General features: G+C 41.8%; 1 protein-coding gene across 3 annotated transcripts; it reads left to right on the plus strand.

Annotated features, from left to right (window-relative positions):
* Positions 1-30: 30 nt before the first annotated feature.
* LOC126039189 (coagulation factor IX-like) lies at positions 31-12,828 on the plus strand. Of its 3 annotated transcripts, none has more exons than XM_049801928.1 (9): positions 31-2,488; positions 2,614-2,733; positions 4,530-4,690; positions 6,145-6,169; positions 6,299-6,412; positions 7,618-7,752; positions 8,408-9,102; positions 10,990-11,107; positions 12,057-12,828. In XM_049801928.1, exons 2-9 carry the CDS (start codon positions 2,643-2,645, stop codon positions 12,644-12,646), a joined length of 1,929 nt encoding a protein of 642 aa, XP_049657885.1. In that variant the 5' UTR covers positions 31-2,488; positions 2,614-2,642; the 3' UTR covers positions 12,647-12,828. The 3 variants fall into 3 exon arrangements, with proteins under 3 accessions (XP_049657885.1, XP_049657886.1, XP_049657888.1); XM_049801929.1 differs by having other exon boundaries at positions 31-1,025; positions 1,149-2,733; XM_049801931.1 differs by having other exon boundaries at positions 31-1,025.
* Positions 12,829-14,160: the final 1,332 nt, after the last annotated feature.

A 14,160-nucleotide genomic window follows, 5' to 3' on the forward strand; every position in this document is an offset into this window, starting at 1 on the left:
ATTTTTTTTACTCCTTCCTTTTTTTTTCTTTTTTTTTTTTTTTACATAGGTTAGTTTCCAGGTCATGTTGTTTATTTGTAGCATGGTCATACTTAGGCCATACAGGCAAGAAATAATACCCTGTTATACTGAGAAGTTGTACAGCATTGTAGAAAATAAGATAGTCCATGGTCAGACAATTCCATCTTTGAAGTGTAAAATGACTGAGTTGGTTGGGTGGGCAGGAGGAGGGGACGGAGAAAAGTGTTTTGCCAGTCACTGTACTGATACACTTCTGTCATTTCAGCTTTACTGTAACATATTAACCACAGTAACTGTTTTGGTTTGCTCTGTATTTGTATAACTTTTCTCTCAATGCAATGAAATTTTAATATCATCATCACTGCCTCCACTCATTCACATTTTGCTCTAGTGCTCATAGATTAGGTAGATTCAGCAGGTCACTAGAATTTCTCCGTATCTTCTTTGCATACTCAATGCCTGATTTTACCCCCCACAGACTTCCGTAAAAGTCAGTGGGAATTCTGGTGTTATTTAAAAAACAACAAAAAAAATAAAGCTTTAATTCCAGGCTTTCACATGCTCTATTTATCCTCAGATCCATAAAGCTCTTCAAATGAGCAAGCTAAGCAAACACTTTTGTTCATTCCTATTCTAGTGAATGCAATCAGCTGCAGACTATATTAGCATTACTAATACTTGCTGATAAATATATGTGTGTCTGTGTGTTTGCATCTGTATCTATATGTCTGTGTGTATATCAGTAAGTAAAAGAAAGATACATAGCACCAATAAGTTCATAGGAAGTAGCAATAGTCAAAATGAAGTTTTGTATCACAATTTATACTTGTTTTTAATCTTAGCACTTCAGCCTGCTAAATTAATCTTGTAGAAAAAGAAGTGACACTAACTCTGCTGTAGTGATACATGTTTCCAACATCTCAGTCAAGATTTGGACGATATTTGGATCAGTGAAGAACTTCAGTCTGCTCTTGTGATGAGACTCTTAAATGAAAACAACTCAGGTACAACTAAATTGTATTAGGATTTGTAAAAAATTTAATATGGTGTCAGCAAAGAGGTTTAATACCTCTTAAACTTGTGGACTTAGTCTTGTTGACTTACAAGGTGCTTATGTGCTTATTAAGGAAGTGCTGAAGTTGATTCATGCATTAAAGAAGTAACAGTCAGGCTAAGTGCTTCATGTTGGAGGTAAGCTGAAACTGAAGAGTACAGACAGCCATCTCTCTGTGTTCCTGTCTCAGTCTCTCTTTTTCTCTTTTTTCCCCTCCTCTTTTTTATTTGGGACTGGATTTAAGGATCAACAGATGTTAAAGAATAATGCTGTGAACAGCAGTCTTCCAGCTAGGGCCTGCACCAAGAATACCTGCTTCTAAGAAGGCTGACGTTGCTAGTCATTGAATTACAAGGAAGAACATTATTGTGTTCAAAGCCAGTAAAACATGGGTCTAATTAAAGGCAGAAATTGTAATGTCATTGAGCAGCTGTGACTATTACAGGGCAATATCTGCCTTCCTGCAAGTGACTGCTATGAATCCTCCTACACACTCACAGCTCTGCATATTTCAACAGAGGTTTACAGGGCAGCTTGTGTATCTTCCAGATCAGTTGGTCTTACCTACTGAAAGCTGATGGAGTGTCAGAAATCTTCTCTTAAAAATTCCAGATTTTCCTGAAGAAATTTGTTGCAAAGAAGTTGCTTTTATTGTTGGAGGATGTTTTTAAGGAATTTTTTTTTTTTAAATGCACCCATCTATATGTGTAGAAACACACACACAATTTTCTTCTGATTTTGGATTTCAAATGTGTTTCATAGAATCCAGAAGGTTGTCTCTTCTCTGTCAATATTTGTGACTGGTTAATGATCAACCTCTTGACCTCATGGCTGTTCCTGGTGTACTTCCAAATCTCTCTCCTGTCTTCCCCTAAAAAAATAAAGAAATAAGTGAGTATAATTGCATGGTTCTGTGTAAAGTGAATGCATTCTGGATCCTGCATTTTTGGAAAAATGATACAGGCAGCAAAGAGGTATGTGCTGTCAAATCCTGATAAACTATTTAGCCTGGGAAGGTAACATGAAGAAGTACAAACTTCTGTCTTATAACTTTTACTGCCAGGTACGTGGTAGATGTTTCTTCATTGGGGTTTGTGCATATGGTCTTACTTGACAAGAGCATCAGTAATTACACAGCAGCTGCCATCATTAGAAACTGCTGGCTGAAGTGTGCAGCTCAGCCCTAGCCTGGGATCCTTCGCAGTTTAAACAAGGCTGTTGCTGGAACTGGCTTCTCACTTCAGGCCTGATCCATGCTTCCTGTGTTCAGCATAGCTTTTTTTATTACTTTTGTGGGCTTTGGATCAGATCCTGCACCACATCCTGGGCTCGCGAACTGTTGCGATTCCTGTTGTAGTGTACAGCATCGGTGTGGCGTGGAGGAACAATGGACATCAGATCAAAATGAACAGGGTAGAATTTGTTTTCTTTGCCCCTTCTCTTGTCCTCTTGCTTCTACTTCTTAATCTTTTTTGCAGGCTAATTCACCCTTGTTTTTGTGACAGTATACCAATTTCATCCTTCTTTTCCCTCTGAAGGAAATTGGCAGGAAGTCAGAGTGTTCTGAATGCTCACTAGAATGGAGAGCAGTTCCTCACTTGTAATGTTTCTCCTGCTGATGTGCTCGATCAACAGCAGCTGTCCATTTTCATATTCAGGTAGGTACTTCTGAATTACTTTTTAAACTTAATTGTCTTACGGTGGCAGTCTTGGCATTTAAACTGAAACTACGTTCCTTTTTTGAACACAAAGTCCTGTGGGTTGAAGAAGCACTTCCTGAAATGCACAAGAAAAAAAAATGAATATTTCCAAGAGAAATGAGCCTTTCTTAACTTCCTGCTTAGACCACTATCCTGTTGAAAAGTATTCTCCTTGTGACATTGAACCCAAAATCTGAATTATTTTTGCATGACAAAGTTTTTCCAATTTGGGAAGCTATAAAATTAAGCACTTTCAACATGTGCTCTCGGACCTTACCGTGATTTTACTACAGCAACTACACAAGGTTTGGAAATTACTTCAGAGAGGTTTAGAACAGGAGTGTTAACAGGATCTCGCGTATCGTTATGGCTGTCCTTGCAGAGGAGGAAGAGCAGAAGTAGAAGTGGTCTCTGCAGACCAGAAGGCTTTACAACAGGCATACAACCCCCTCTGTGGGGGTTACCAGCTTACAATAGGCAAATCTTTTAAAGGTGACCCCAGAACTCAAGAGGCAGCGAAGGGCAATTTTACTGATATAAGTGAAAGACATTTTCCCCATTACCGGACAGCAGGAGCTGTCCAAAGCTTTTCTAAGCTAAGAGGTTTTGTGGGCTGTTTCTAATTGCCTAGAAATGAAGCAATTTAATATTATTCTAGAATTTCGGTCATTGCTATAGATACTGATCCTGCAGCTGCAAAGAAACGTGTCTTTATGGTCCATCTCCAAAACTGGGTTCTTTGTAAGAGGTTTTTGACTTGTCTAGGACACTAAACCATGACTTGGAAAACAGAGTACTGTTAAGTTAACTGCTGTATGAATTTTAGTAGGCTTTGTCAGGATTACAAAGCGAGCGAGCTTCTTAAAACTTCTTAGCAGCAGTTTTTCAGTCAGATGGATGGGTTTTGGATATAGGGCCACACTTCTGGAGATTAAACAAAAACCTCCATCTTCTCTCAGTAGTGATGGCATGTGGTATAAGTACATCCACAAGGACTGAGTGAGCCTTCATTTTCCTTCAGAGCATCCTGGCTGGAAAATCCCAGGAGCACTGTCCTTCAGCTAGAGGTGCCATAGCAAAGATTTGCTATGGAGCAGCAGGGGTATGTGGGGAGGACCTTACTGCCATAGTCCCTCTTCTGGCCACTCCTCCCTTAATTTATTGGCAGTAATAGCTCTTAAGACATTGCAGGAGGAAGGCAGATAGCTTAGTGAAGTGAAGTGGAGGTGAACTAAATGTAAGTACAAAACTGACACTCTATGTATTTCTTTTAATGAAGGAGCGGTGTCTGTCCTATTGTGGGCACAGTAGCTACCTGGAAAGCACTGTGTCTCCATTACCGAGTATCCAACAAAGCTGACACCAAATAGCAACTGAACCTCTCCTTTCGGCTTTATCCACGTGGACGCACAGTCTGGCAACTAATTGTTGTGAATCAGGATGGTGAGGCAGAAAAATATAACCAGCTTCCAAAGAAGAAGCTGCAATACTCAAGAGTCTTGTGGAATAAAAAATTATTTCTGCACTAATCTGCAAGTCTCAGTAGTGAGTTTTCTGATCCACTAAAAGAAAGCTTAAACTACTAGCGTCTTTTGTTGGAACACAGACTAATTTTATTTTCCTTTGGGCTGTTTACATAGATTCCCGCTCCCCTTCTTTGTATTGTTTCCTCAACTGAAAGCATGCATGACTGTGACTGTAATGATTCTGGTTTGTTGTTTTGCAGTATCAACTGTTCAATTTTGTTTTTCTAGTGTTTATGAGAAAAGATGAAGCACACGAGGTGCTGAAAGTCCATAAACGTGCTAACTATTTTCTGGAAGAGATTCGTCCAGGGAACTTGGAGAGAGAATGCAATGAGGAAAAGTGTTCATTTGAGGAAGCTAAGGAGATCTTCCATTCACAGGAGAAAACGGTGAGAAACTCTATTTTAGGAAAAAGAGAGGAAAGTTAACAGCAAGCTGTAAGTAATCCTTCCTGAACCACCTGGCATGGCTCTGGCAGGTGTGTGCCTATGGATTCTGCAGCTTGGTAGTCAGAATGGGTCACTCAAGGCACCTGTGAGATCTCACTTTCTAAGGGAGTGCTCAGTTTGTTGTGTAAATGTTAAACAGAACTCCCTACAAGTATCCAAAACCTATTTCTGTGAAAGCCTCAATCCAGCAACGTGATTCTGACATTTTCAGAGGCCACTTGCTTGATTGTCCCGGTTTCAGCTGGGATAGAGTTAACTGTCTTCCTAGTAGCTGGTATAGTACTATGTTTTGAGTTCAGTATGCAAAGAATAACACTGATGTTTTCAGTTGTTGCTCAGTAGTGTTTAGACCAAAGTCAAGGATTTTTCAGCTTCTCATGCCCAGCCAGCAAGAAGGCTGGAGGGGCACAAGAAGTTGGCACAGGACACAGCCAGGGCACCTGACCCAAACTGGCCAACGGTGTATTCCATACCATGGGACGTCCCATCTAGTATAGGAACTGGGAAGTGGGGGGCAGGGAATGGCCGCTCGGGGACTGGCTGGGTGTCGGTCGGCGGGTGGTGAGCAATTGCCCTGCACATCATTTGTACATTCCGATCCTTTTATTACTACTGTTGTCATTTTATTAGTGTTATCATTATCATTATTAGTTTCTTCTTTCCTGTTCTATTAAACCGTTCTTATCTCAACCCAGGAGTTTTACTTTTTTTTTTCCCCGATTTTCTCCCCCATCCCACTGGATGGGGGGAGTGAGTGAGCGGCTCTGTGGTGCTTAGTTGCTGGCTGGGGTTAAACCATGACATTGATCAGACCCCTCCAAATACAGAGAAGAAGCACCTCACTCCCAAGGCCCAATAGCATCCAGCTGGGAACCAGGGCTGCAGGCGTTCAGCCGCGGACCTTCTGCTGAAGCAGGAGTTTGAACTGCAGTTTTAAATAGAGGTGCCTAATTTCTCTTGGTCTAGCCCAAGTTGCTTAGGTGATGTCTTCCATAGCAGGTAATGCAGCACAGTAGAAATGGCTCTTCAGAGTGAAGCAGTTGGTGCTGGGGACCTTGCACTGACAGGTTTTGTGGGGAGGGGGGTGTCACTTGAAAATCCTAGGCTGGTGCCACAGTCCTTTCACTGGCTGCAGCGTTTATGGATCTAAGCTTTCTGTTTAATTTTCATTCCAATACAACCCAGTTTATGTGCTCTGTGGCTGGCCCATGATGCAAATGAAAGTGAGCTGCGTAGTGATGATCAGCAGATCTGCTCTGAGAATGTATTTTGTGGTTCTACTCAAAATGTTAATTTACAGGCAGCCTAAAATACCCAGTTTTCTAAATTATTTATTCAGTAACCATTATGACCACTTATTGCCTGTTTTCTTCATTTGTGATTTCTTCTTGCAGACGGAGTTTTGGTTCAATTACAAAGGTAGGTAAAAAAAGAATTTTAAAAAAATATCTATTTTTTGTGTCCCTTCTGAGCACAAAGACTTATCTGGCAATTTAAAGCCAGGCTTCTCTTAATTCCTGGAATTACACTAAGCTTGTTTCTTCTTAGGTTTAAATCCATGTAGTACAAATCCCTGTAACAATGGTGGAGTCTGCAGAGTAAGACACTACAATTACTTTTGCATCTGCCCCCCAAAATTTGGAGGAGACAACTGTGAAAAAGGTGAGTCCAGGAACAGACACATTGAAATTCATTGTAAAGGAAGGATTAAGGCTGGAAATTTGGTCCTTGGATACTTGAGCTGAACCTTTGCACAGGCTTCTCACTGAGGTTATCAGTGGCGACTTTATCTGCCTGATACAGAACTGGTTGGTTGTTTAAGTTTCATACATTAGAACAGTAGTTTCTTACATGACATGTTGGGGCACCGCCACTCTAGGAGGGGAATCGCGCTGTGACAGGGGCTGTAGATACTTCTAGCTCTGCTGTGGGGAAGAGGAGGGTAGCACCACCTCCTGTCATACAGCAGCTGCAGTTCTGGGCTCTTGCACTCATCTGTGCAAGCCCTGAGGAAGGCACGTGGCCTTCTCCCACCTTCCCCCAAGAAAGCAGAGGGATAATAAGTCTAGTAACTCCTGCCATAGACACCTGCACTGGAGATTGTTCATGGTGAGGCCCTGTTCTCTTTTTCATTTTATGGAGTAAATGCATCAAATTAGCCAAAGCTTAGTGTAAACCAAAACAATATTGTATTTCTGTTGTAATATACAAATGATGAAAAATGAAGTAAAAAAGCTGCCTCTTACCAGATTTTTGGTCCTCTGAAATACAGTATCTGGTTTGCAAATGACTGAGGCATGAAATTACAGCAAAAGCCAAACTGACGTGGAAACTATGAATCATAATTTTTTTTCCCCCACATGCTTTTATTGACCTTTTCTTTTTGCAGTGAAGCAATTAAACATGATTTTTTTTTTAATGTGACAATGTATAAAAAACTCGGTCAATTTCTCGTAGATTTGGCCCCCACCAAAACACCTAGTAGTTTAAATCTGTCATGATATAAAAGATAAGATGTGCAGATGGATCACAAATGGATGCATTTAGAAGTGTTTGCTCTTCCAGGCATTTTCTTGCTCCTGCTCTACAGGCAGACAGGCCTAGAGCCCAGCTGTGGCCTCAAGACAAAGCTGGCAAGTAAGAAAATAGTAGAAATGGGCAAAGAACAATAGACATAAGGCAACATGTTTGGTTTGCTACAAGTCAGCATGGTTTTCTGGAACTGTAAGAGGTAGTTCCTTCTGTTTCCCTGCAAGATTTCAGCAGATTTTTTTCCTGCTTTCTTTTGTATAATAATAGTGCTAGACGCTGCTCAGGGGTCCGTGCGTAGCAGTAACCAAGTGAATGCCTGTGTGTTTCCATTGCAGAGAAGTTTGAATGCTGGTATAAGAATGGTGGGTGCTGGCAGTATTGCAGGGACGGCAGCAGTGCCTTTCACGTGGTGTGTTCCTGTGCAAAGGATTACACCCTGCATGAGGATGGGAAGAGATGTGTTCAAGCAGGTAAAGCAGGGTCAGCTCGGAGTTACTTGGGGTAAAGAGCAGATTTGCAGGCACTGTCTTTTCCTCTTCACTAGTTGCAGAAGAGCTACAAATGCTGCAGCTACTGCAGCTTGCAATTAGTGTGTGGAAAACATCTGTCTTATTTATAATGTTGTGTTTATTTTAAATTTTAAGGCTCTTCTCAGTCAGGTGTCTCTGTAATCCAGTGTCCCCATACTGGGTAAAGGAGCAGTAGTACAGTCTGGGGTGGGCCTCTTCCTCCTAACAGCAGCACAGGCTTGGATAAACTGAGTTATGAAGCTAAACCGCAGTGTTAGGAAGCAAGGGGACATGACAAGCATCTTTAAAGCTTTGTGTTAAAGTGTCCTGTTGCAAGGGGAGAGCTGGGTTTGGATTCTGTCCTGAAGGGAGTCCTTGGCGGACTGCTCCCGGAGTAGCCAGCCGTGGCTGATACCTGTGGTTCAGAAAAGGCACGGCTGTGTGCTCTGTTTCTCGGTAATTAGCTCTAGACGCCTTGGTCAGATGATGGCGGGGGTGGGTGGTGAAAGCGAAGTTTGACATTTGGACAGGAAAAGTGCTACTTTTGTGTTAAAAGTCCGACATGACACCACACACCCTAAACTCAAATCTTTCTTGCTGTCTTTCCTCCCTCCAGCACCATTTCCATGTGGCCTGATTAAAGCCAGGCAGGCTCTGGAGGAACAGCGGCTGGGGCAGAAAAGGCTACCGAGGGGACTGCGTGAGCACAGGGATGATGATGTAGCCAAGTGGAATGAGAGTATGGAGGGTGCAGTTAGGCAAATGGAGCTGGAACAAAGTCCTGTTGGGGAAAATGGGCCCTTAAAGGATGCCTTTGGGCAGAGCATGCACATGGAGGGTGATGCTGGACAAACTGAGGTGGCAGATGCTTCCAGCTGGAACAAGACCCTGGTGGACTCCATGACGCAGAAACCACTGGGGGATGGTACTGCTGGGCAGGAGGCAGCTGTCCCTGCACAGGACGAGGCAGTGGAGAGGACTGTCAGGACTGGCAAGCCCCGGAGAGGCCTGGTTCTGAAGACTGAGCCAACCCCAGGCCCTGCATGGCAGAACAAGACCATGGCACCTGCTGCTTGGCAGAAAGAAAGGGTGGAAAATGCTGCTGGGCAAAACCAAACAGGGGAAAGCGCTGCCCAGAGCAAAACAGGGCCCGTTCAGACCATGCGTGATGGGCTTAATCAGAGCAGTGACTGGGGAAACATTTCAGCCACACCTCAGTTCGTCCGGGTAAACATCAGCTCTACCTTAGAGCACAATGACTCCAGGATAATGGGGGGAACTTTGTGTCGTCGTGGTTATTGCCCCTGGCAGGTAATGTTTTTCTTCCAGTCTGGCCATAAATACCACACCTGAAATGCTTTCTTACTTTATCATCATCACCTCCATCTGGAGCAGAGTTCATCAAGCATTATAAAGTGGTTTTCCAGGTCTTTTTGATGATACATATCTTAGGTTTGTGCACTTCAGTCATCTCAGCTTAATACTTTCTTAACTACATCAATCCAGTCTTCTCCTGCTCTGTTATTCAGGTTCTTCATTTCTAAATGTTCTTGATGAGAAGCCATGCTTTTGAATGGCTGGTGCTATTTTTCACAAAAAATTTTCTATGACCAGGTAAGATTCTTCGTTAGAATGCTGAGCTTTTTGTACTTGTTACAGTAAGGAAGATAAAACAGAGGGCTCAAATGTGAAGGTGAGTGGCATGTGGCAAGTAGGGGAACTTCCCTGAAATGTTTCTTTTATTTCCACTATCTTGTTTTGGTTTTTTTCATCTTGGTTTTGGGCTTTGTGTGTGTGTGTGTGTCCTTCTTTGTTACTAATTTTCACTTATTTCTATTGTCTCTGTTTCATCAGTGTACTATTACTGTTTACAGGCATGTGCATAGAAATTTAACAGACTGATCTAAAAAAACTCAGGTTACCGTCAGTCTATTTTATTGCTGTCACACAAAAAGATTTTCCCATTCCACACCTCAGGAGGTATTTTACAGGTGGAAAAAACAGTACACTGACCCTGTGGGGACCAACCATGCAGTCATTGTGCACTTTTGCAAGCTGAAATGTCACTACTAGTGAATTGTATGGGTTTCTGCTACCTTACACACTTCTAGGGCGAACACCAGCTGCCTTCCTTCTGATCAAGTGAGACCTGATTTTGGGTTGCATGAAAGGGAATATAGCCTGAATGCTGCCTGCCCTATACAGTTTCTTCTTGAAATAAAGTGTTACCATCAAGGAAGTTTTAAATTTTCATTGCATCAGGCAATTCGTAATTGAATCTTGTATTATATATTCTAATATTATTTTTTCTAAAAAATTCTAGTTCTTCATAAGTTAAGACAGAATTTTCAGGTAATTTTGCAATGTTTTGTTCAAGCACTACTGAATAGAATTAAAAGCATCAGTAGTACATTGAATTAAGCAAAATGGCTTATGTAAAACATACTCCGAGAACTAGACCAAGGTAGGAGGCCAGACTGTGTTGCACCTTCTTCCACTATTTGTTTATTAACTAACTTCACTGAAACTGCAGAGTACCAAAATTTAAGTTTTTCCTTCAGTTTAACACATGAAGTAACAGGTTCAGGGAGGAGTTTAATTGAAGAGATGCTGAGGTATTAACAGGGCTTATAATTCTGAATAGACAAGACAAACATCTAACACCAAGCAGTGTGTTTTTACTTCTCCATTTTCTACTCTGTAGATCATTTCAAATTTTATTACCAATAAAAGGAAAATAAGTTTCTGACTCTCCACTCGTACTTGCACTTACACTTGACAACTAGGAAAGTAAAAAATTCTTTTCTGTCCCTTGTTCATGTAGAAAAACACCGCGCTCTTCTTTTTTACCCTGAGTACCAACGAAATACACCTTGTGTTACTGTTCTCCCCTACCCCCAAAAAATTTGAAGCCACATGAAAAAATCAGTCATACTTGTTTCCTTAGAAGAATGCCAGTCACCGTAGCTCTAATCCTATTTGGTTTTGTCAAGCTTAGTTCATAATATTCTGCTCCATTGTCACAGATGTGCAGTCATTTTATTGCCATTTTGGTATCATCATGGTGCACTATAGTCATTATTGTCAGAAGTGTTATTTTCAAGATACAGAGCCTGCAACTGACCAGAGTGTGAGTGACAGTGTGCATACATACCCAACACAGCCTTGGTGACATGTTCTTCCTCATCTTTCATACAGGTTTTGATCCGGAATAGTAAAGATACTGGTTTCTGTGGAGGGAGTTTAATCAGCAGTCGCTGGGTGGTCACTGCTGCTCACTGCCTTGATCTCATCAGACCACACCATGTTACTGTAGGTGAGTGCAATTTGTACATTGTATAAACAGGGGGTAATTGCTTACTTAAAATACGCTTTCATTGTACATGAACACAGTAAGCTACAGGTGAGATACATTTTCTTGGCAATGGGTAAGTGCAAAGGGGCTCCAGCTGGTCCTGTTTGTTTTCGGGGAGAGCCTGGGAGTGTAAGGCACAGATTTACCTTTTTCTGTCACCCATTTTGACAAACTCATTGAGCATAGAGACTGAGTGCTTCTTAGTGTACACTGCAGAAGGAAGAAGGATTCCTGTAGGTGACAGTCTGCTCTGAAGCCAGTTTTGTTTTTTTAATCAGCCTTAAGATTAGTTTCCTGCTGTGCTACCTGCTCCTCCTTGCGTGTAACTGCCTCAAGAGCAGAAAGCCCCTCTCCCTTGTAATAGCACAGGTTACAATAGCAGGAACTGGAACCGCTTGCAGCAGGAATGCTGCAATAAACAGTCTTGTGCTTGGAACCTCCAGGAGAGAGACGTGCAAGAGGAGCAAACAGAATACAGCACTGGTTAACTGACAGGAAACAATTCTTCAGCCTTATCTATGGCTGCATCTTAATGCTTAGTTCATGCACCTGAGGGGGAAAATGCCAAGTCCCACGGAAGCTTAGACAAACTGTTCAAAATACAGTGCTTACTACAAAGCACTGATGGTATTTATGGCAAAATCCTTACCCCAGAAGCCACAATCTCTGTAAGTATCTATTCATCCAGTCAAAAACCTTGTCGTCCCCTTAAAGGACAAACAGGTAAGCTTGATTTGCAGGATCAGATCAGCAGTGTAACAAATTATTGTTACAGAGCACGAGTTGTTTTGGTTGGTGCCTTCTTGGGACAGAAGGTCAAAGCATTAATTCACTGGCATTCCTGTTCCCCCATGACAATATTGTGCAGGCTGTTTAGTTTGCTTAACATTTTAACTTGTCATGACTGCAGGAGACTTCGACAAATACCAAAGAGAATTCAAAGAACAGAAGATTGGTGTGGAACGGACCTGGACACATCCACATTATGATTCAAATCACTACAACAGCGACATCGCCTTGTTGTACTTGAGCAGTGATGTTATTTTTAATGAGTATGCAATTCCCATCTGCCTTCCAAGCCCTAACCTTGCCACCCTGCTATCTGAAGAAGGAAGAATAGGGATGGTAAGCGGATGGGGTGCCACTCATGACAGAGGTTCGACTCTGCGCTTCCTCATGAAAGTCTGGCTGCCCATTGTGAACATGGAGACCTGTCAGCGGTCAACACACAGACTCATTACTGACAACATGTTCTGTGCAGGTTACAACACTGAGGTTGCAGACACCTGCAAAGGGGACAGCGGTGGCCCTTTCACAGTGCCTTACCACAACACTTGGTTTCTCTTGGGGATTGTAAGCTGGGGGGAGGGCTGTGCTGAAAAAGGAAAATACGGTGTATATACGAGAGTGTCCAGCTACCTCCCCTGGATTCAAGAGATTGTGGAAAGTGTAGCAGATTCAGAAAATGTTGCCATTAACTTCTCTAAATACCACTTTTAAAAGTGGGGACAACTCTAACAGACTGTTTCAGTCTAAGACACAATGCAGTTCCTCTGCCTTAATGGTATAAAATCAATATGATTGTTGAAGTGATTTTGAGTCTGTTTACCACAAATGGTTAAATTGTTCATTCAAGTATTACTGAGTAAAATACTTCTATACAATAAAAGAACTATTCTGCAACTAACAAAGGAGTAGTCAACTACAACTTTTCCTAATGTAAATTGGGGTGGTTTTAGAGAAAGAAAAAGCTATTTGGCAAACAGTCATCTGTGTGAATGAGGTGCTTAGAAAAGGAAGTGCATTGCTGGGAGTGGTGTCTGTCCTCCAGTTACAGCACAGCATGCCCAACACAGCCATGAGGGATTTGTAAAGTTTTGTCACTGAGTACTACCACTACCTCATATACAACTCTGTTTACTAAAATATGAATGTTTTCTGATACAAAAACAACATATGGAATATTGGATTAAAAACTGCACTGGATAAACTGTCCGAGAGGGAACCCACCCAGCTGCAGCTGGAACACAGAAGGACTGTATGGTAGAGTTCTGAAAGAAATAAATTACTGGGAGTTGAGGAACCACCATCTCCTGCCCCTTGAGGGGTAGCCCTACTTACTTACAGTGCAGCTCTGCTGCAGCAGCTGCTGAGGAAAGGCATGAAGATGGGCTATATGCTTCCACCCCTGCTCTGGGCAGAGTACTACAGCAGTGGAACTACAAACACAGAGCTGCAGAAGTAGCAAGTAACAGAACTGTCCATTTTTCACTTTTTTCTAAGAAAACACCATTTTTCTTTATTCTGAAGAAGCTGCCCACCCCACCATGTATGCTATTTCTCTTGCCCAGTTTTTGATGAAAACCAGTAATTCAGACATTAAATATTTATGAACACACTCGATGAGGAAAAAGCCAATGCACCACCACAGCATGAAACAACTTTTCTATCATCCTAAACCAAAAGGAAGATTGATCTTGTGCACCAAGCCATCCCTCCAAGAAGTTGATTTCCCCACACATAAGCAGCTTTGCATACTTAAAAGTGCTCAAAGCCAAAAATGCAAGTGAAATAAAATACCAGATGCATAAAAATCCAACTAATTATCCCATTTAAATACCTACATTCTACGTTGTAGAAGTGCCCTTCTCTGCTGCTTCCTTCTGCTAAAATTAATAGGTGGTCTTTCTTTGTGACCTATGCCAAAAGTTTTGATTTTGTGACTTTTCTTACAATTCACTATGTTTTAATTAAAAAAAAAAAAACCAAAACAAAACCCAAAACACACACTCACACCAAGAGTGGTTCTGTTCCTCAGCTTTGTTCAAAGCCTTGTAAAAGTCCATTACCATGTCACAAGAAATGGAACCTTTTGGTTTGCCTCAGAGAACACATGATGATGCTGAGCTATTATGATTAACTTTAATGGCAAGAAACTGTATTAGGACTGCACAAGACCACAAGGGTCAGTACTTTAAGGAATTGGCTCTTAAGGTGTAAATGTAGATCACAAT

This window comes from Accipiter gentilis, chromosome 6, assembly GCF_929443795.1.
Source record: "Accipiter gentilis chromosome 6, bAccGen1.1, whole genome shotgun sequence".
NCBI lineage: Eukaryota > Metazoa > Chordata > Aves > Accipitriformes > Accipitridae > Astur > Astur gentilis.